Source organism: Lithobates pipiens, unplaced genomic scaffold (assembly GCF_037356315.1).
Source record: "Lithobates pipiens isolate NorthernLeopardFrog02 unplaced genomic scaffold, aLitPip1_a1.2 Scaffold_35, whole genome shotgun sequence".
NCBI classification, from domain to species: domain Eukaryota; kingdom Metazoa; phylum Chordata; class Amphibia; order Anura; family Ranidae; genus Lithobates; species Lithobates pipiens.
Window position 1 is genome coordinate 15,960,347 of NW_027507811.1, and position 20,142 is coordinate 15,980,488.

General features: G+C 45.2%; 1 protein-coding gene across 1 annotated transcript in view; it reads left to right on the forward strand.

Moving 5' to 3' along the window:
- The window catches only part of LOC143955518 (uncharacterized), a 59,815-nt gene that overhangs the window by 17,773 nt on the left and 21,900 nt on the right, over nucleotides 1–20,142 (forward strand). Inside the window, exons 8-11 of the mRNA XM_077465551.1 lie at nucleotides 8,141–8,332; nucleotides 10,063–10,149; nucleotides 10,259–10,408; nucleotides 10,520–10,664. Coding sequence (XP_077321677.1) covers nucleotides 8,141–8,332; nucleotides 10,063–10,149; nucleotides 10,259–10,408; nucleotides 10,520–10,664 — 574 coding nt within the window. The remainder of the gene's footprint in view (nucleotides 1–8,140; nucleotides 8,333–10,062; nucleotides 10,150–10,258; nucleotides 10,409–10,519; nucleotides 10,665–20,142) is intronic.

The following is a 20,142-nucleotide window of genomic DNA, read 5'->3' on the forward strand; positions in this document are numbered from 1 at the left end:
CCATCAGCTCATTCCCCCACAGTTACAACCTTTTGTACCACTTGCCCCCACCCTATTAGATTGTAAGCTCTTCTGAGCAGGGCCCTCTTAATCCTCTTGTATTTTATTGTATTGTCTTCCCTTTTATATTGTAAAGCTATAGATAAAGATATTGTTATAATAATGTAACACGTTGTGTATTGTATTGTACACAAATTAATAATGACTCCGCCTCCACATTCCAGACAAGTCATTTTCCTGACCAATCGGATTTCTTTCTTTTTTTTTTTCAACAATAAAGATTTTTATAGTTTAGGTGGACGGCCATGTCTTGGTAGGTTGGCAGTTGTGCCATACTCTTTCCATTTTCGGATGATGGATTGAACAGAGCTCCGTGAGATCTTCAAAGATGGGGTATTTTTTATAACCTAACCCTGCTTTAAACTTCTCCACAACTTTATCCCTGACCTGTGTGGTGTGTTCCTTGGACTTCATGATGCTGTTTGTTCACTGAGGTTCTCTAACAAACCTCTAAAAGGCTTCACAGAACAGCTGTATTTATACTGAGATTAAATGACACCATTGTAAAAAAAAAAATTAGGGACACTTTTTTTTGGCTGTAGGCGGAGTCTTATTATAATTAGGGGGGCATGCATGACATAGAAAAAAAGAAACATTTTGCCACACCGAAAAATGTGCGTGGTTTACGTGAATTAATGGGCGTGGCTTATATGGGCATTGTTCAAATGGGGGTGTGGTTAGAGTCTGAGATGAATGAGAGATGGAGAAAAAAGAGGGAGGGAGAGAGAAGGAAGGAAAGAGGGGTGGAGGGACAGCAGGCCCAGATCTTAAACCACAATAGAATTGTGTATTCCAGAGTTTAACAAATCAGCAGATAAAGATACTCTAAACACCTGGTGTTAGCGCTTCAATCATCCCGGCGCCATGGTTATTGTGGTGTCAGGATGATTGAAGCACATTATTACTATTATTACATTGTAATATAGAATGAAGTCATTCAACTCATCATAATGCAGAATCAGTGGGGCCCCTGAGCATGTCACCTGCCACGTCGCCTACCACCAGATACCATCAGAGTCCATCTATACATCAGGTGTCCCCAGCAGAGTCTGTCCTTACATCAGGTGCCCCCAGCAGAGCCGTCCTTACATCACGTGCCCCCAGCAGAGTCTGTCCTTACATCAGGTGCCTGCAACAGAGTCCGTCCTTACATCAGGTGCCCCCAGAAGCAGAGGCTCTCTTTACCGATCTGTGTCCCTGGCAGCGGAGCCCCTCCTTACATCTGGTGTCCCCGGCAGCGGAGCCCTCCTTTACATCTGGTGTCCCCGGCAGTGGAACCCTCCTTTACATCTGGTTCCCTGGCAGCGGCACCCTCCTTCACATCTGGTGTCCCCAGCAGCGGAGCCCCTCCTTTACATCTGTGTCCCTGGCAGTGGAATCCTCCTTTACATCTGGTGTCCCTGGCAGTGGAGCCCTCCTTTACATCTGTGTCCCCAGCAGTGGAGCCCCCATTTACATCTGGTGTCCCTGGCAGCGGAGCCCTCCTTTACATCTGGTGTCCCCCAGCAGCGGAGCTCTTCTTTACATTTGGTGTGCCCCAGCAGTGGAGCCCTCCTTTACATCTGGTGTCCCTGGCAGCGGAGCCCTCCTTTACATCTGGTGTCTACCAGCAGTGAAGCCCTACTTACAGATCTGTGTCCCCCAGCAACAGAGCCCTCCTTACTTCAGTGTCCCCAGCAGCTGGCAGCAGCAGAGCCTTCCTTACACCAGACATTCCCAGCAGAGTCCCTCCTTATACGAGGAGATCTGAGCGTTGTCCCTCCTTACACCAGGCATTCCCAGAGGATTCCCTCCTTACATCAGGCAATCCCAGCGGAGTCCCTCCTTACACCAGGCAATCCCAGCGCAGTCCCTCCTTACACCAGGGAGTCCCTCCTTACACCAGGCAATCCCAGCGCAGTCCCTCCTTACACCAGGCAATCCCAGCGCAGTCCCTCCTTACACCAGGCAATTCCAGTAGAATCCCTCTTTACATCAGATGTCCCCAGTTGAGTCCCTCCTTACATCAGGCATTCCCAGAGGAGCCCTCCTTACACCAAGAATTCCCAGCGGAGTCCCTCCTTACACCGGGCAATCCCAGCGCAGTCCTTCCTTACACCGGGCAATCCCAGCGCAGTCCTTCCTTACACCAGGCATTCCCAGTGGAGTCCCTCCTTACACCAGGCATTCCCAGCGGAGTTTCTCCTTACACTAGGCATTCCCAGTGGAGTCCCTCCTTACACCAGGCATTCCCAGTGGAGTCCCTCCTTACACTAGGCATTCCCAGCAGAGTCCCTCCTTACACCAGGTATCCCCCAGTGAAACCCCTTCATCAGGTGTCCCCCAGTGAAGCCCCCCTCTCATTAGGTATCCCCCAGCATTGGAGACTCTCCACCGCCATTACAGAAAAACAGACGGCACAGGCAGTCAGTGGAACAAAATAGGCGGGGTAGCTGCCAATAGAAATTGAGCTGCGGTGCCGCCCACCCCCTCCCCTTTCCACATCAGGTCACAGACAGACCGACAGCGCGACAGGAGGTGGGCGGTGCCGCAGCTCAACTCCTATTGGCAGCCACCCGGCCTCTTGTTCTAGTCTTCAGGAAAATGGCGGCTGGTGGAGACATTGTCTCGGCCGACCGCGGACCTATAGTGGCGGCGGTGGTGAAAATTCAGGAATACAAGAATTTCCCGGAACATTTCCCGGGAATCGTGAAATCTGGGAAAAGGGTCTAAATCTTGGGAATGTCCTTGAAAGTTTGGGACAGTTGGTAAGTATGGGTCACCCAAGATCATGTAATATGGGGGGCTGGCTTTGGCCTCTTGTTTGCATGTAAAGAAACAAAGATACCGATGCAACTACAAGACACATTTTAGAGCAGAAGGTTTTCCTAAAGTCTTATGCCGCGTACACATGATCAAACTATCTGGCGGAAAAGTCCGGCGGACTCAAATCCACCGGACAATCCGCCCGTGTGTGGGCTCTGGTGGACATTTTTTACCCAAAAGTCTGGCGGACTTAGAAAGTAGTTTTGACTCAAAATTCAAAACTCAAAAACCCAATACGTTTGTGTGTGTGCTAGTCTGCCGTACTTTTGAAATGAACGGACTTTTCCCACACGGTAAAAGAGCTGGAAGAAGGAGCGGAGGCCTGGCAAGAAGAACCGAAGAGGGGGAGAAGACCCCCCAAGACGGAAGAAGACCCCCGGAGCTGTACAATAAATTATTTTTAACCCTTGTGTGTTGTGTTTTATTTACATTTTTTTCACAGGTGAATGGGTAGGGATACATTGTACCCCAATACTCATTCACATAGGGTGGGGGGCCGGTATCCGGGGGCCCCCTTATTAAAGGGGGCTCCCGGATTCCGATAAGCCCCCCGCCCGCAGACCTCAACAACCAATGGCCAGGGTTGTCGGGAAGAGGCCCTTGTCCTCATCAACATGGGGACAAGGTGCTTTGGGGTGGGGAGGGCGAGTGCCCCCCCCTTCCCCAAAGCACCCCCCCCATGTTGAGGGCACGCAGCCTGGTACGGCTCAGGAGGGGGGACGCTCGCTCGTCTCCACCCCCTTTCCTGACCGGCCGGGTTGCGTGCTCGGATAAGGGTCTGATATGGACCTAGGGGGGACCCCCACTCTGTTTTTTCAGCGTAGGGCTTCCCCTTTAAGTCCATACCAGGTGACGGGGCTAGCGACATATCAATCTCGCCGCCAAAGGAAGCAACATTGACTTCCTTCGCTACTCCCGGCTACCTGGAGCCACGCTCAAAAGGAATGAACTTTCCTCCGTGTGTGGGCAAGTCCGTTCATTTCAAAAGTACGGCGGATAGTCCCTAGTCCGCCGGAAAAGCCCCGCGTGTGGGCAGGTCCGCTCGTTTGGACAGTCTGGCGGACTTTACGGCGGTTTGTCCGCCAGACTAAGTCCGCCGGATAATCTGATCGTGTGTATGCGGCATTAGTCAGACTGTTTGGCCGGCTACGTTGGAGCCCTCACAGACGTTGGTGCACTTTGTAGAACAGAACTGCAAGCGGAGAGTCAGTCTATAAAGCACTGAACTGAAAGTAGACAGCTAGGATTTATCACTCTCTCTCTATGATAAAGGGTCCATGAGCTGTGAAAAAGGCTTCTATTGATCCAGATTTGGACAATTGAGAGTTAATGTTTGAAAGGAAGAGTATCATAGATCTTCCTGCATTTTGGCATGAGAGGGATATTGAGAGTATGTTATAGCGGGAACAGAGGGGAAAAATATGAAGAGTGTCAACACACCAAAATCCCAGTGACTGTGAGACCAGGCCTGCTTGCAGCGCTCTAGGGAGCCGCCCTTTGTGGACGGTAAGGTTCCCAGGTGATTCTCCCCAGGATTAGTGGCTCCGGGGGTCTCATTGATGTTGCTGTGATTTTCTGTTGCAGCTTGTGATGATAGCGATAGGGCTCAGCTGAACTGTCTGTGCGCTCCGGTTCCCCGAGCAGCTTTCACAGTAGGTCGATGTGGGACTTGGGTATACACATACACCCAGTTGGTGGTCTAGTATGGCCTGGCCAGTGCAGTTGTCCTTCTCAAACTTCTGCTTTGGACAATTCTGCTGCTTTCTCCAGCAGAATTGTCCAACCGCACACTCTGAAGTCTCTCTCTCTCCACTTTCCCGGGCTTTTTTATTTATCTGGCCCCTCCTGCTTTCAGGTTTGCTGGATCTTGTAGTCTATTTCTGCACAATAATAAATGGTATTCCTGCTGACTTAAAGTGGTTGTACACCCGCAGAAAAAAATAATCTGTAAGGCAAAGGAATAATGAGCTAGTATGCACCATATACTAGCTCATTAGGACATACTTACCTTAGAACGAGGCGTCGGTATCTAATCCTGGTCCAGGAAGCTGGCATTTTTGCCTTGTCGTGTCTTCTTGGTTCGTGACTCCGGTGCTGTGAGTGGGCGGAGCCGCTATGACATCACTCATGTGCATGAGTGCAGGAGTCTTTTTCCCGGCAAGGTCTGGCAGCATCTGCCGGACCTTCAGCCGGGAATTCACAGCGCCGCTGCATGCAAAGTGAATATCTCCTAAACCGTACAGGTTTTGGAGATATTAATTTTACCTACAGGCAAGCCTTATTATAGTCAAAAATCAAAAAATATGGCTGTGCTAAAACTTATAAAACAAAATTATAAAGTGACATAATTTTTCTAATTTACAAAAAATCCCAAAAACATGCAAAAATAGTGCCAAAGTAATAATTTCCAGGCATATAAGCAGTCCAAAGAAAAGGAAAGATGGATAGGATGCTGAATCTTAGTCCATTTTCGGTGACTCTCAGGTGCAGGTGCACCCAGAGTAGAAAGAGATTATCCACCACCAAATTAGAGGAGGCTTACCAGCTGTCAAGATCTCTTTTTAAGGAGATCATACGGGCTTGTAAAATGTTACGTTCCTGGTCCCCACACTGGGCTCTGTTGGTAACACCAATCTATCTGCTCCCTCTTTATGGTATATCTCGTTCCACCACAATCATTTAGTACGGCAAAGAGAGAAGAAAAAAAGCTCCCATAGCATAATTCCGTAAAGATTTATTAAAATATAAAAAGTAAAGTAACAACTCACGAATTCCCAGCAGAGTGTAAGCGTATAGCGTGTAAAAAACGAGCCGGCCGGCTCTCTCTTGTTTGCACTGCCCGCCCTTCCGGATTAACGTGGAAATGCGGTGACGTCAGCACGCCGCTCACCCTACGTCGTTTTGTCAAAAGTGACTTCTTCCCAGCATCCTATCCATCTTTCCTTTTCTTTGGACTGCTTATATGCCTGGAAATTATTACTTTGGCACTATTTTTGCATGTTTTTGGGATTTTTTGTAAATTAGAAAAATTATGTCACTTTATAATTTTGTTTTATAAGTTTTAGCGCAGCCATATTTTTTGATTGTTGTATATTGTGTGTGTCTCGCATTGGGTTGCAGCAATAACTTACTACTGTCAGTATTAACACTAATATCAAGTTTTTGTTTTATTTACACTTGATTTTTTCATATATATTTGTCTAGCACTTTGTTTAGACCAGCGCTGTTTTTCGAAGGTTTTAAGCCTTATTATAGGCTTACCTGTATGGGTAAAAATTAAAAAAAATGGGTATACAACTGCTTTAACTACATCTCCCACAATTCCGTGCTTTGGCTGAAAGTGAATCAGAGTGGCAGAGCTCCATCTTGTGGTAGAAGAAAGGAACTTCTTACATAACTATTAACCGTCGCAGTGCAGGATGAAACTTGCACATTTAAAGCGGGAGTCCACCGGGACTCCGCGTTTTTTTTTTTTTTTTTTAAAAGCCAGCAGCTACAAATACTGCAGCTGCTGACTTTTAAATAGTGACACTTACCTGTCCAGCGCGCCCGCGATGTCGGCACCCGAAGCCGATCGCTCGCTCGGCTGCCGGGTCCCGCCGCCATCTTGGGTATGGGAATCAGGAAATGGAGCCTTTCGGCTTCATTTCCCGGTTCCCTACTGCGCATGCGCGAGCCGCGCGGCGCAATCCGGACGGTCCCCGCTGCCTCTGGGAGCTGTGTGTTTCCCAGCAGGCAGCGGGGCACTTGCTGAAGGGGGCGGGGCATTGCGGAACGGGGGCGTAACCTACGCTCGTTCCGCAGACAGCTAGCCCGGAAGTGGGTGCAGTTACCTGGATTATCCAGGTAACTGCACCCCCCTCCCCCCTGAAAGGTGCCGATTGTGGCGCCGGAGGGGGGGAGGGATCAGATGAGCGGAGGTCCATTTTAGGGTGGACCTCCGCTTTAATTTACAATGGATCTCGTTACACATACTGTCTACAGCCCAAGGTACAGAGTGCAGTGGTCAGGAACATGTCATATACAGCCCAGCGTATAGACTGTAGTAATCAGGTGCTTACCATATACAACTCAGTGTACTTAGTGCACGCCGACCCCCTCCTGAATCATACCATCCACATGTTATCAACCCTGGGGGAGTGCCTTGCCAGGGTCTAAAATGTTGCAGAGGCTCAACACTGCCACTACTGTAAGAAGACTGACTTTCCTAAGGAAGTCTCTGAAAAACGAACATTGACTGAGTAGACATGGAAGAAGATGGGAAGGATGTAGCTAGGACTAAACTAACTAGCTCTAAACAGGAGGTGAGTGGGAGCACTGACCAAATATGACCATTTAATTTGCTAATTTGATAAACTGTGAAAAGCTTGGATTTGGGTCAAAACTTATGATCAACCCAAACTCGAAACTCATCCCCACTGAGAAACAGAAATTGTACATTTCTCAAAGAACTCCAAGCGACCTTTGCAGGAACCCTGGCTAAGAAAGGCCGGACTAGGCAGTAATATATTTCTATCCCCCTTGGTGGGAGTGGAGACCAGAGCACAAGGCCGTATTCACACTATGAGACGTACTCAGGGCTGCAGTTCTTCTGAGTTCCACAAGGTGGTGATCTCACTTCTACCAAGACAGGAAATCTCTATGGAAGACAGGAAGTGATGTCAGGCATACAGGAAGTGATGTCAGGTATACAGGAAGTGATGTCAGGTGCAGACAGGAAGTTCTGGGTCAGAGGCGAGTCGGGAGAGGTAGCTATGGTGAGTAGAGAGGAGACGTTGCTGGAACTTATGGCAGAGAAGGTAATAAGATCTGATTTCCTATTTACACCCAGTAACCCCCCGTCACGTCCGTCCTCTTCCTCCATAGTCACTGTGATGTCTTTTATCTCCAGAAGATGATGGTACACACATATATAGTGTGGAAACGTAGATTAACCCCTTCAGGGAAAGAACATTTCACCACTTACGGGGCCGGAACATTGTCCTCATTTTTGGCAATATGGTCTTGAGAGGCTGTGAGGGGGTAATAGGGATAAAGACTCCGGGGACCTCTGAGATGATGGGGATTCTGAAGGACTCCGAGGGGTTAGTCAGGCTTCAGGGCTCTGAGGAAAGAGGAGGCTGTAAGGCTCAGGGGGCCTCCAAGGTAGGTAGGTGGGGTCTTGATCAATGATGGTCCTCCTACCTGCACTTTTCAAAGCTACTTACAAAACTCTTGCAAGGAAATGAAGGGACCCAGCTTAATCCCATGTTACTTGTAAAGTAATCTGTTCCAGGACACCAAGTGGAATGAAAAAGGGAAGTCCTTCACCCTGGGTGTACACTCGTTAGAGGATCTGTTTGCGCAGACTCATTTAGCAGGCCCGTGTTGTGGGTCTGAGGGAGGCATAGACCACGTCAGAGCCTGGTACTGGAATTTAGCACACCAGGAACCTACCTCCAATCTGTACAAGGTCCGGGATACTACAGTATACTTGGCTACTAAGTGAACAAACCCCTTACCCCCTGCTGTCCTCCTCCTACCTGCACTGGGCTACCATTGGAGGGATGAGAACAAAATCCCCCCCCCCAAAAAGCCCTCTACTTCACCAGCAGCATCCTCCTCTAGCCAATCCAATCCCTACTCTTACTGCAGAGAGTGACAGTGACATCACTGCTATCAGTCAGCAGGCTGCCAGAGATTGGAGCCTTGCAGACTGAGCTCTGGCAAATATCCGGATTAGCCCAGAACTCAAAAGGTCAACAAGTTCTTCTTCCTGGACATCATGATGACCCTACATTGACCTCACAGCACTGCCTCAGAGCAAATCAAGAAGACAGAAAGAAGAATCGTATTTATCATTCCTTGTCTGCAGATCTAAAACTTATTCATATCAGTTCAGAAATAAGAGAAAACTCCAGAGTAAAAGGGGAATTTCTGATCTGGCAGGCCAAGAGGGTCCCGGGACCTTGAAAAATGTAAAAAAACACGAAATTGTTCAAACTAAATGTGTTCACATGGGGGCAGTAGTTCTTAAATGCACAGCAACCCTCCTACCACCCCGTTCACATCCACAACCTATTATTGTGTGACCAATACCATTCAAATAATTCTTACTTTCATTTTCCAAAGTTATCCGTCTACAAGGAGACCTGTATAGATCAAATGACAGCACCAATGAGGATGGAGGAGGACCGGAGTTACGTGATTGAGATGATACTGAACTTCACCCTGGAGATCATCTACCTGCTGACCGGAGAGGTGAGAAGAATTCTGGGAGGTCACATGACATCACTCTTATCTCTAATAATAAAACACAGAACTGACCGGAGAGGTGAGGAGGATTCTGGGAGGTCACATGACATCACTCTTATCTCTAATAATAAAACCTAGACCTGACCGGAGAGGTGAGGAGGATTCTGGGAGGTCACATGACATCACTCTTATCTCTATTAATAAAACACAGACCTGAGCGGAGAGGTGAGGAGGATTCTGGGAGGTCACATGACATCACTCTTATCTCTATTAATAAAACACAGACCTGAGCGGAGAGGTGAGGAGGATTCTGGGAGGTCACATGACATCACTCTTATCTCTATTAATAAAACACAGACCTGAGCGGAGAGGTGAGGAGGATTCTGGGAGGTCACATGACATCACTCTTATTCCTTTTAATAAAACACAGACCTGACCGGAGAGGTGAGGAGGATTCTGAGAAACTAACATGATATTCCTTTTGGTTCTCCAATACAGAGTTTCCCTGTTCTGAAGTCCGGTGATCATATGACCATCACAGTGCCTCCATGTGACTCCCTAAAACCTGAGAGACCCAACATGGAGAAGATTCTAGAAGTCACCAAGAAGATGACGGAGCTGCTGACAGGAGAGGTGAGGAGGATTCTGGGAATTCTGGGAGATTATCCAGTAACAGACAAGGGATGTGTCTGGATGGTGACTGTATCATTGTGTGTGTCAGGTTCCTATAAGGTGTCAGGATGTCACTGTCTATTTCTCCATGGAGGAGTGGGAGTATTTAGAAGGACACAATGATCTCTACAAGGACGTCATGATGGACAATCAGCCGCCCCTCACATCACCGGGTAAGAGGAGACTTTATTGTAAAGGAGAGAGCAGTACGGAGGCTCCACCTAGATCCCCCATCATCTGATAAACACATAGAAACAATGTATTCAGTCAGTGTGTGTGTTTCCTACAGATGGATCCAGTAATGGGAACCCACCAGAGAGATGTCCCCGTCCTCTGTATTCCACACAGGAAGGTCACCCCATCCCCCACCATCATCAGGTAGGTGGGACTGAGCAACCAGAACAGAATTCTAAGCTATGAGAGGACATTCTTCTATGTAATCTCTGGTTCCATTTTACACATATATTCCATCATCTTTGGGGTTTAGGAAGAGGAACGGAAAGACATCAAAGCTGAGATTAAAGAGGAAGAAGAAGAGATGTTGATAAGTGGAGCTCAGCAGTCTATGAGAGGGGGAGGTCCTCTGTATTCCCGGGATTCCACACAGGAAGATCACACCATCCCCCACCATTACAAGGTTGGGTGAACAGAACATCTGGGACATGGACTTCTAAGACGATGTGTGGATCATTTCTATATGTGATGTCACAATATTACATTTTAAGTTTCTATCATTTTCTTGGTTTAGTGTGAAGATCTGACAGATATAAAAGTTGAGGTGAAATCAGAAGAAGAAGAAGAGAGGTATGTGAGGGATGATCAGCAGTCTATGGAGGAGGATGGAATAACGGGGACATTTATAGAGGAGGACACTCCTACAGAGATCAGCACAGGTGGGTCATTAATAGTAAATACATTCACTATATCATTTATATTGTACTTTACGTAGTCCCAACACCTTCATTATATACAATATGCTGTACATTACGTACTCCTGACTTCTGTTCTCTCCCCTCTACACACTGCTATTTATAAACATAATATCGTAAAAAGTTAGTAAACAGTTAAACGCAGTCAAATCACTGAGAGTAAAAAATACTAAAACAGCGCTAAAAGATCAGAGATTAGTCCAATCGTGAGATTCGTATGTAATGTCCCATACACCTTGCAGTCAACGTTAGATGTATAGTGAAGTGATATACAGTTCAAGTGAGGAGTCAAATCAGGCCGGCCACCGCAGGGTTAATCACGAAGAGTGTACCTGTCACCATATATACAGTTCACCACGTGTCGCACACACCCCCTGGGGGGGCAAACTCGCCAGATAAAACTGGATATAACGCCTCTCAATCAAACCATGCAGACCATTAGCCGCGTCTTATTTCCTCATCTTTATCAAAGACAGCCAGGTTCGCAGGGGTTAAGACCTTTCTCGTTAAGTAATCCACATCAGAGAAATCCTCCTAATTCCTCCTCACCATATTTTACCAGGAATGCGGGGGTTAACATAAAAGGCAAACAAATGCTCACATAGAGTAATACCCTTTATTTAAACAATGTTCCCTATGCAGATAAAACCATCCCTTAGGTAAAAGCTGCGTACATCACATAAAAAGAAACCAGCATCAATGAATCAAAACATGCAGAGGGCGCTCTCGCTATACTCAGGTATGCAAATACCACCATTTTATTCTCTAGGGCCTCTGCTAAAAATATATAATGTCTGGAGTTTCTATGTAATTATTTAGCAAAAATACAGATTTTTACTTTTACGTAAACAAAAAGGGTCAGAAGAAGGCCTGGTCTTAAAGTGGATAGTGCCTGAAGGTACTCCTCGGATGTTGGGCCTCTATGTGGCCAGGCTGTGAAAAAGTCTCACACGCGGTATCGCCATACTCGGGAGGAGTAGTAGAATGTGTTGTGAGGTCTAGTTGCAATTATGCCTATGCCATGTGTGAGAAATAACTTGTTATTAGGACATTTTATTCTCTAGGGCCTCGTCTAAAAATATATAATGTCTGGAGTTTCTGTGTAATTATTTAGCAAAAATACAGATTTTTACTTTTACGTAAACAAAAAGGGTCAGAAGAAGGCCTGGTCTTAAAGGGGATAATGCCTGAAGGTACTCCTCGGATGTTGGGTCTTTCTGTGGCCAGGCTGTGAAAAAGTCTCACACACGGTATCGCCATACTCGGGAGGAGTAGTAGGAGGTGTTGTGAGGTGTAGTTGCAATTATGCCTATGCCGTGCGTGAAAAATAACGTGTTATTGTGACATTTTATTCTCTAGGGCCTCTGCTAAAAATATATAATGTCTGGAGTTTCTGTGTAATTATTTAGCAAAAATACAGATTTTTAATTTTACGTAAACAACAAGAGTCAGAAGAAGGCCTGGTCTTAAAGGGGATAATGCCTGAAGTTACTCCTCGGATGTTGGGCCTCTATGTGGCCAGGCTGTGAAAAAGTCTCACACGCGGTATCACCTTACTCGGGAGGAGTAGTAGGGTGTGTTGTGAGGTGTAGTTGCAATTATGCCTATGCCGTGCGTGAGAAATAACTTGTTATTATGACATTTTATTCTCTAGGGCCTTGGCTAAAAATATATAATGTCTGGAGTTTCTGTGTAATTATTTAGCAAAAAAAAAAGATTTTTACTTTTACGTAAACAAAAAGGGTCAGAAGAAGGCCTGGTCTTAAAGTTGATAGTGCCTGAAGGTACTCCTCGGATGTTGGGCCTCTATGTTGCCAGGCTGTGAAAAAGTCTCACACGCGGTATGAGTGAGAAATGACTTGTTATTATGACATTGGGGGGGGACACATTTTATTTACCCCCCCTTTAAGACCAGGCCATTTTTTGCCTTGCTTTAACTGACAATTGCGTGATGCTGTATCCAAATAAAATTGATGTCCTTTTTTTCCCCCCCCACAAATAAAGATTTCTTTTGGTGGTATTTGATCACCTCTGTGGTTTTTATTTTTTACCTTTATAAACAAAAAGAGAGCGACAATTTTGAAAAAAATATATTTTTTACTTTCTGGCAATAAATATATGTAAAATTTCTAATTTCTTCTTCAGTTTAGCCCAATATGTATTCTGCTACATATTTTTGGTAAAACAAAATTCCCAATAAGCGTATATTGATTGGTTTGCACAAAAGTTATAGCGTCCACAAACTACAGTGGATATAAAAAGTCTACACACCCCTGTTTAAAATGTCAGCTTTCTGTGATTTAAAAAAAAAATGAGACAAAGACAAATCATTTCAGAACTTTTTCCACCTTTTTAATGTAACCTATAAACTGTACAACTATAAACAAATTAAAAGTGCCTCTGATTAACCCCAAATAAGGTTCAGCTGTTCTAGTAGGTCTTTCCTGACATTTTCTTAGTCGCATCCTACAGCAAAAGCCATGGTCCGTAGAGAGCTTCCAAAGCATCAGAGGGATTTCGTTTCTAAAAGGTATCAGTCAGGAGAAGGGACTGAAATCTTTTAAGGAGAGAAGTAAAAAAAAAAAAAAAAAACGGTTGCATAAGTGTACACACCCTTAAACTAATACTTTGTTGAAGCACCTTTTGTCACTCAGTCTTTTTGGGTATGAGTCTATCAGCATGGCACACACTACGAGGGGCATCTCCTGTGCACAGCCCTCTTCAGACCACCCCACAGATTTTCAATCTGATTCCGGTCTGGGCCATTCTAAAACTCGAATCTTCTGGTGAAGCCGTTCCTTTGTTGCCTTGGATGGATGCTTTGGGTCGTTGCAATGCTGAAAGATGAAGTTCCTCTTCATGTTCAGATTTCTAGCAGAAGCCTGAAGGTTTTGTGCCAATATTGAATGATATTTGGAACTGTTCATAGTTCCCTCTACCTTGATTAGGTCCCCTCTTCCAGCTGAAGAAAAAAAAGCCCCAAAGCATGATGCTGCCACCACCATGCTTCACGGTGGGTACGATGTTCTTTTGGTGATGTGCAGTGTTGTTTTTTGTGCCAAACATATCTTTTGGAATTATGGCCAAAAAGTTCAACCTTGGTTTCATCAGACCAGAACACATTTTCCCCACATGCTTTTGGGAGACTTCAGATGTGTTTTTGCAACATTTAGCTGAGATTAGAAGGTGTTTTTTCTTCGTAAGGCTTCCGTCTTGCCACTCTACCCCATAGCCCAGACATATGAAGAATACGGGAGATTGTTGTCACATGGCCAGCACTTGCCACATATTCCTGCAGCTCCTTTAATGTTTCTGTAGGCCTCATGGCAGCCTTCCTGATCAGTTTTCTTCTCGTCTTTTCATCAATTTTGTAGGGACGTCCAGTTCTTGGTAATGTCACTGTTGTGCCATATGTTCTCCGCTTGATGGTGACGGTCTTCACTGTGTTCCATGGCATATCTAATTCCTTAGAAATTCTTTTGTACCTTTCTCCTGACTGATACCTTTTAGCCCTTGTACACACGGTCGGACATTCCGACGGAAAATGTCCGATCGGACCGCGTTGTCGGATAATCCGACCGTGTGTGGGCTTCATCTGACTTTTTTCCCCGTCGGAATGTCCGACCAACAAAGTTTGAGAGCCGGATATAAAATTTTCCGACAACATGATCCGATCGGACTTTGTCCGATCGTTTGTAGAGAATTTTCGATCGGACAAAGTGCCACGCATGCTCAGATCAAATTCCTAGACCAAAGCTATTGGCTACTAGCCTGAACGTAGTCCCGTCGTAACTAAATAACGTCATCGCGTTACGAACGATCAGATTTTCCGACAACTTTGTCCCACCGCGTGGTGTATGCAACACCAGTCTCGGACAAAATCCGTCTGAACAAAATCTGATTAATTTTGTTGTCGGAAATGTCCGACTGCGTGTACAAGGGCTTCAGACGAAAAAAAAAAAAAAAAAAAGCTCTGGACTGCAGCACTCTTCAGAAGACCACTTTCTTTTATTGGAAAATCACATCACAGCTCAACAAACACAGCGAACAAGGAAAAATTGCTGACGTTTCGCACTGGCTGTAGTGCTTAATCATAGCACATGGCTATGATTAAGCACTACAGCTAGTGCGAAATGACTGCAATTTTTCCTTGTTCGCTGTGTTTGTTGAGCTGTAATGTGATTTTCCAATAAAAGAAAGTGGTCTTCTGAAGAGTGCTGCAGTCCAGAGCTTTTTTTTTCGTCTGTTGCTAGTGGTAATAGCCAGCACCTGTGGCTTCCCCTCCGAAGAGACAGTTTACAGCCTACATGTGTGCTCCTGGAGCCATGAGATCCCTTCTCCTTTCCGTGTGTACAAGGGCTTAGAAACGAAATCCCTCTGATGCTTTGGAAGTTCTCTGGAGACCGTGGCTTTTGCTGTAGAATGCGACTAAGAAAATGTCAGGAAAGACCTACTAGAACAGCTGAACCTTATTTGGGGTTAATCAGAGGCACTTTTGATTTGTTGTTCAACTGAGTTGTACAGTTTATAGGTCACATTAAATGTGGAACAAGTTCTGAAATGATTTATCTTTGTCTCATTTTTTTTTTTTACATCAGAGAAACCGGCGGCGCGTGCGCCCCAGATCCTGTGCACAAAATCAGTGCCTATAATTTAATAGTTTACAACCCTTATTATAGTTTTTACTATTATTAATAAATAATAATAATAAAAAAAAATAATGGTTAATAAATGTAATATCTGAATTATTATAGAAATGATCTGAATGTTTTTTGTTCATTCGAATTTTAGTTTGTTCTGGTTTCTGGATTCACGAATTTTCGGATTATTGTTCTTTTGGATTTTCGTTCTTATTTTCGGATTTTAGTTTGTTCTGATTTCCGGATTTACGAATTTTTGGATTTTTGTTCTTTTGGATTTTCGTTCTTATTTTCGGATTTCAGTTTGTTCTGATTTACGGATTTAGGAATTTTCGGATTTGTGTTCTTTCAGATTTTCGTTCTTTTTTTTTCGGATTTTAGTTTTGTTCTGATTTCCGGATTTACGAATTTTTGGATTTTTGTTCTTTCGGATTTTCGTTCTTATTTTCGGATTTTAGTTTGTTCTGATTTTCGGATTTTTGTTCTTTCGGGTTTTCGTTCTTATTTTCGGATTTTAGTTTTGTTCTGATTTCCGGATTTACGAATTTTCGGATTTTTGTTCTTTCGGGGTTTCGTTCTTATTTTCGGATTTTAGATTTGTTCTGATTTCCGGATTTACGAATTTTCGGATTTTTGTTCATTCGGATTTTCGTTCTTATTTTCGGATTTTAGTTTTGTTCTGATTTCCGGATTTACGAATTTTTGGATTTTTGTTCTTTCGGATTTTCGTTCGGATTTTCGTTCTTATTTTCGGATTTTAGTTTGTTCTGATTTCCGGATTTACGAATTTTCTGATTTTTGTTCTTTCGGATTTTCGTTCTTATTTTCGGATTTTAGTTTTGTTCTGATTTCCGGATTTACAAATTTTTGGATTTTTGTTCTTTCGGATTTTCGTCCTTTTTTTTCGGATTTTAGTTTTGTTCTGATTTCCGGATTTACATATTTTCGGATTTTTGTTCTTTCGGATTTTTGTTCTTATTTTCGGATTTTAGTTTTGCTCTGATTTCCGGATTTACGAATTTTCGGATTTTTTTGTTCTTTTCGGATTTTTGAATTTCAGATTTTCGTTCTTTCGAATTATGGTGAATTATCGAAAAAAAATAATAATACCGCTCGAAAAAAATAATAATAATACCGCATCTAAACGAGTGGAACGTTTCAAATTCATCTGAAGTTATGAATTTTTGTTTCGAAATAACGATTGATCCGAAAAAAAAAAAAAAAATGGAATGGAATAAAAGAAACAAATTTTTCAGCGGTGCACATGTCTACATTTGGGTACAGTGTTGTATGGCCGCGCAATTGTCATTCAAAGCACGACAGTGCTGGATGTTGAAAATCGGCCTGGGCAGGAAGGGGGTGAAAGTGCCCGGTATTGAGGTGGTTAAAAGCATTTCCACAGTGTCCTCAGTAGGGATGAGCCGAACACCCCCCGGTTCGGTTCGCACCAGAACTTGCGAACGACCCCCGCGTTCGGTACGAACGTTAGAACCCCATTGAAGTCTATGGGACTCGAACGTTCGAATTGGAAAGTGCTCATTTTAACGGCTAATATGCAAGATACTGTCCTAAAAAGGGTTTGGCGACCTGCCTCCTGCCTCAGGGGACATGGGTCACTGCAAAAAAAAGTTTTAAAAACTACCGTTTTGGCGGGAGCACTGATTTTAATGACGATTAAAGTGAAAAAAAAAAAGTGAAATATTCCTTTAAATATGGTGCCTGGGGGGTGTCTGTAGTATGCCTGTGAAGTGCCACGTGTTTCCCGTGTTTAGAACAGTCCCTGCACAAAATGACATTAAACGGAAATAACACCATTTAAAACTGCTTGCGGTTTTAATGTTATATCTGGTTCCTGCAATATGGTTGAAAATCATTGAGAAACATGGCATGGGTAGCCCTCCCTGCCCATTACCAGCCTATTTGGGTCTTGTAGGCATATTAAGGGGAACCCCGTACCCATATTAAAAAAAGGAAATGCGTGTGGCCCCCAGGCCCTATATACTCAGAACAGCAGTATACAGGCGGTGCAAACAAGACAGGGACTGTGTAGGTTTGTTGTGTTGAATCTGTTTGTCATTTTCAACCGGTACATTTTTAAAGTGTAGCTCCAGTCAAAAAAAATATCTTTAAGCTTTTTGGAAAACATAGGGAAGGGTTATCACCCCTGTATAATTTGTTTTGTCGTCCATCTTTTTTCATCTCACTTGCTGCTGTCTCCTTGTGTTTGCAAGTAGGAGATGTTTGTAAGTTGGATGTTTGAAAGTAGGGGCCTGCCCTATATTATAGCGGTATGTACTGGGTACAGAGCACGCAGACAGCACGCACTATCTCCTAACACTACTGACTGCAAGCTCTATTATTAACCACTTGTTAGCCCAATGTTTGCATAAAGTGAAAGATGAAGTTATGCTGAGTAAATAAATATCAAACATGTCACTCTTCAAAATTGCACATGCCCGTGGAATGGCACCAAACGTCGCTACTTAAAAAATCCCCATAGGCGACGCTTTAAATATTTTTTTACTGGTTACATGTTTTGAGTTGCAGAGGAGGTCTAGGACTAGAATTATTGCTCTCGCTCTAACATTCTCGGCGATACCTCACATGTGTGGCACATGCGAGCACATGGGGACATAGGCGCTTTAATTTTTATTTTATTTTTTTATTGTTCATTTTACTTTATTTATTTTAGTTTGACATTTTTTTTCCCAAAAATATATTTTTGATCACTTTTATTCCTATTACAAGAAATGTAAACATCCCTTGTAATAGGAATATGGGGTGACAGGTCCTCTTTACAGTGAAATCTGGGGGGTCAATATGACCCCACATCTCACCTCTAGGCTGGGAAGCCTGAAATAAAAAATAAAAAAAAGATTCTGGCTTTGATCGTACTGGCGAGTTGGTAGAAGCACCGGAGGGCGGTGAGGGGTGGGGGGCGTCTATGGCTGGGTATTTCAGGGTATCACCGAGTATGGCTGGGTATCTCTGAGTATGGCTGGGTATGGCAATTTATGGCAGGGTATTACAGAGTATTGGCGGGGTATTGGCGGGGTACTACAGAGTAATAGCAGGGTACTGCACTGCAGAGTAATGGCGGGGTACTGCACTGCAGAGTAATGGCGGGGTACTGCACTGCAGAGTAATGGCGGGGTACTGCACTGCAGAGTAATGGCGGGGTACTGCAGAGTAATGGCGGGGTACTGCACTGCAGAGTAATGGCAGGGTACTGCACTGCAGAGTAATGGCGGGGTACTGCACTGCAGAGTAATGGCGGGGTACTACAGAGTAATGGCAGGGTACTGCACTGCAGAGTAATGGCGGGGTACTACAGAGTAATGGCAGGGTACTGCACTGCAGAGTAATGGCAGGGTACTGCACTGCAGAGTAATGGCGGGGTACTGCACTGCAGAGTAATGGCGGGGTACTACAGAGTAATGGCGGGGTACTGCAGAGTAATGGCAGGGTACTGCACTGCAGAGTAATGGCGGGGTACTGCACTGCAGAGTAATGGCGGGGTACTACAGAGTAATGGCAGGGTACTGCACTGCAGAGTAATGGCGGGGTACTACAGAGTAATGGCAGGGTACTGCACTGCAGAGTAATGGCGGGGTACTGCACTGCAGAGTAATGGCGGGGTACTGCAGAGTAATGGCGGGGTACTGCAGAGTAATGGCAGGGTACTGCAGAGTATGCACTGGTATTGCAGAGTATTGGCAGGGAATTGAGGGGTTAAATTCGGTGAGCAGCGATGTGGGCACTGCAGATGCAGCCCACATCGCTGCTGACACCGATCTCTTTCCCCTCCGCTGTACCGATCGGTACAGAAAGGGGAGGGAGGAACAGGCGTCATAACATGATGCCGGTTTGTTTCCAAGTGATCACTCCGTCATTTGACGGAGCAATCACGTGGTAAACGGCCGCTATGAGCGGCCGTTTACCGTGATGCGCCGGGTCCTATGGACCCGGCGGTCACGGATGCTCTCGAGTGCGCACACCTCGGGGCACGCGAGAGCAGAATTCTGGGAGGCCGTTAATTAACGGCCTCTCTGAGTTAAACAACCGCCCTGAAGCCGTTAATCGGCAATGGGCAGTTGTTAAGTGGTTAAAGCTAGATCACTAGCTATATAGGTGAGGTGAATATAGTGGTGTATACTGCAGTCAGGGCACAGACAACAACCACTACACAGCAGCAAGATAGGAAATCAGCCAAAAACGATTGGTGTGTAACTGTGTTGAAGGTACACAGAACACCCACTGCTTCAGATGCAAAGTAACACACTACACGAGGCCGCCTTAAAGGCGGCCTTATATAGTGTGGGGCGTGCACTACACAGCCTGAGCTATGATTGGCCACAGGCAGGATGCCTGTGGCCAATCATGGCTCTCCTCGCTGCCGGCGCTGCGATTGGCCAAGCATGCGGGGTCACAGTGCATGCTTGGCCAATCATCGGGCAGCAATGCACTGCGCCAACGCAGTGCATTGTGGTCCGCGCGCGCGTCACTCGAATTTTGACGCGAACGGCCAAAACGTTCGGAATTCGCCGAACGGCCGAACGGCCAATGTTCGAGTCGAACATGCGTTCGACTCAAACACGAAGCTCATCCCTAGTCCTCAGTTCCACTTCATATCACTGCCTCCCTTTACATTGCAGTGCCCCTTAACATATCGCAGAGCCCCCTTTAATGCACAGTCCAAGGTACCTTTGGCAGGGACTAATCATCTTGGGGTGTCCTCTCCTCGGCCTCCAGCCAGGCCATCGTTGTCATCCTCACAGCGGACGGGAGCAGCTCCAGATCGG